Source organism: Buceros rhinoceros, unplaced genomic scaffold, assembly GCF_000710305.1.
Source record: "Buceros rhinoceros silvestris isolate BGI_N320 unplaced genomic scaffold, ASM71030v1 scaffold35378, whole genome shotgun sequence".
Classification (NCBI taxonomy): Eukaryota; Metazoa; Chordata; class Aves; order Bucerotiformes; family Bucerotidae; genus Buceros; species Buceros rhinoceros.
In genome coordinates this window covers 10,701-11,522 of record NW_010427128.1, presented here as the reverse complement: position 1 = coordinate 11,522, position 822 = coordinate 10,701, and the positions used below count along the sequence as shown (strand labels likewise).

The 822-nt window shown below is 41.4% G+C and overlaps 1 protein-coding gene across 1 annotated transcript in view; it reads right to left on the bottom strand.

The window, feature by feature from the left end:
• The window catches only part of TBX20 (T-box 20), a gene marked incomplete at its 5' end in the record, with an annotated part of 24,349 nt that overhangs the window by 17,688 nt on the left and 5,839 nt on the right, over positions 1 to 822 (bottom strand). Inside the window, one exon of the mRNA XM_010141752.1 lies at positions 744 to 809. Coding sequence (XP_010140054.1) covers positions 744 to 809 — 66 coding nt within the window. The remainder of the gene's footprint in view (positions 1 to 743; positions 810 to 822) is intronic.

Genomic DNA, 822 nt, shown 5'->3' with positions numbered 1-822 from the left:
AAGAGGGTTGGTTTTTTTTTTTTGAAGTGCCATAGCCACTAAGCTCTTTAAGCACACTCTGAATCTCATTGAAGCCAACAGCATATTTCCTCTGATTTAAATATTAAAGCCTTTTCCACTGTCAAGCAGAGCCTCTGCTCTCAGATTGTTTATATACTTCCTAAAATTACTCATTAACAATCCATTGTTATGATCTCCTCCATTCTGTATATATTATTCACTGGCATGCAAATTGAAATTCAAACATCTGGATGTAATCTGGGCAGCCTCTGAAAAGCATATCTCTGAGTGATTTCCCTGACGTTGGAGCCTTACAGCTTAATTAGTCAGCTTTTTAAGCCCCCGAAATCATCATGAGCAAAACAGAATCTCTCTGGGTTAACAGCTCACGGCCTGAAAGATCGTTGCAAATAAGAATGGTTCCTTAACAAGCTATAATTAGAAAAGGGCTAAATGATCATATGCAAACAGCTTTGTACAGACGGAAGGGAAGACAAATGAAAGCCTCTGTGTTGTCGTCTTCACTCCTGTGAATAATCCTTACGGCTTTCTGAAGTCAGTGGTACTACCCGTATACCTCCTGAATTACTCCTGAACACAAATTAGGTTGGGCGCAGTCACTAGAGACATTGGCATGGAAAGGTGGCTTGTGTCAGAACATTTCCTAGTTTGGACGGGGGAAAACGGGGTTTTCAGCGGGGTGGGATTTAGTTAAACCCATGGAAATGAGCAGCTGTACTCACCAATTGATTCTGGTAGGCAGTAACAGCAGTAAAAACTGTCTCGGGAAAGATAAATGTCCTGCACTCATCCGATTTCAGC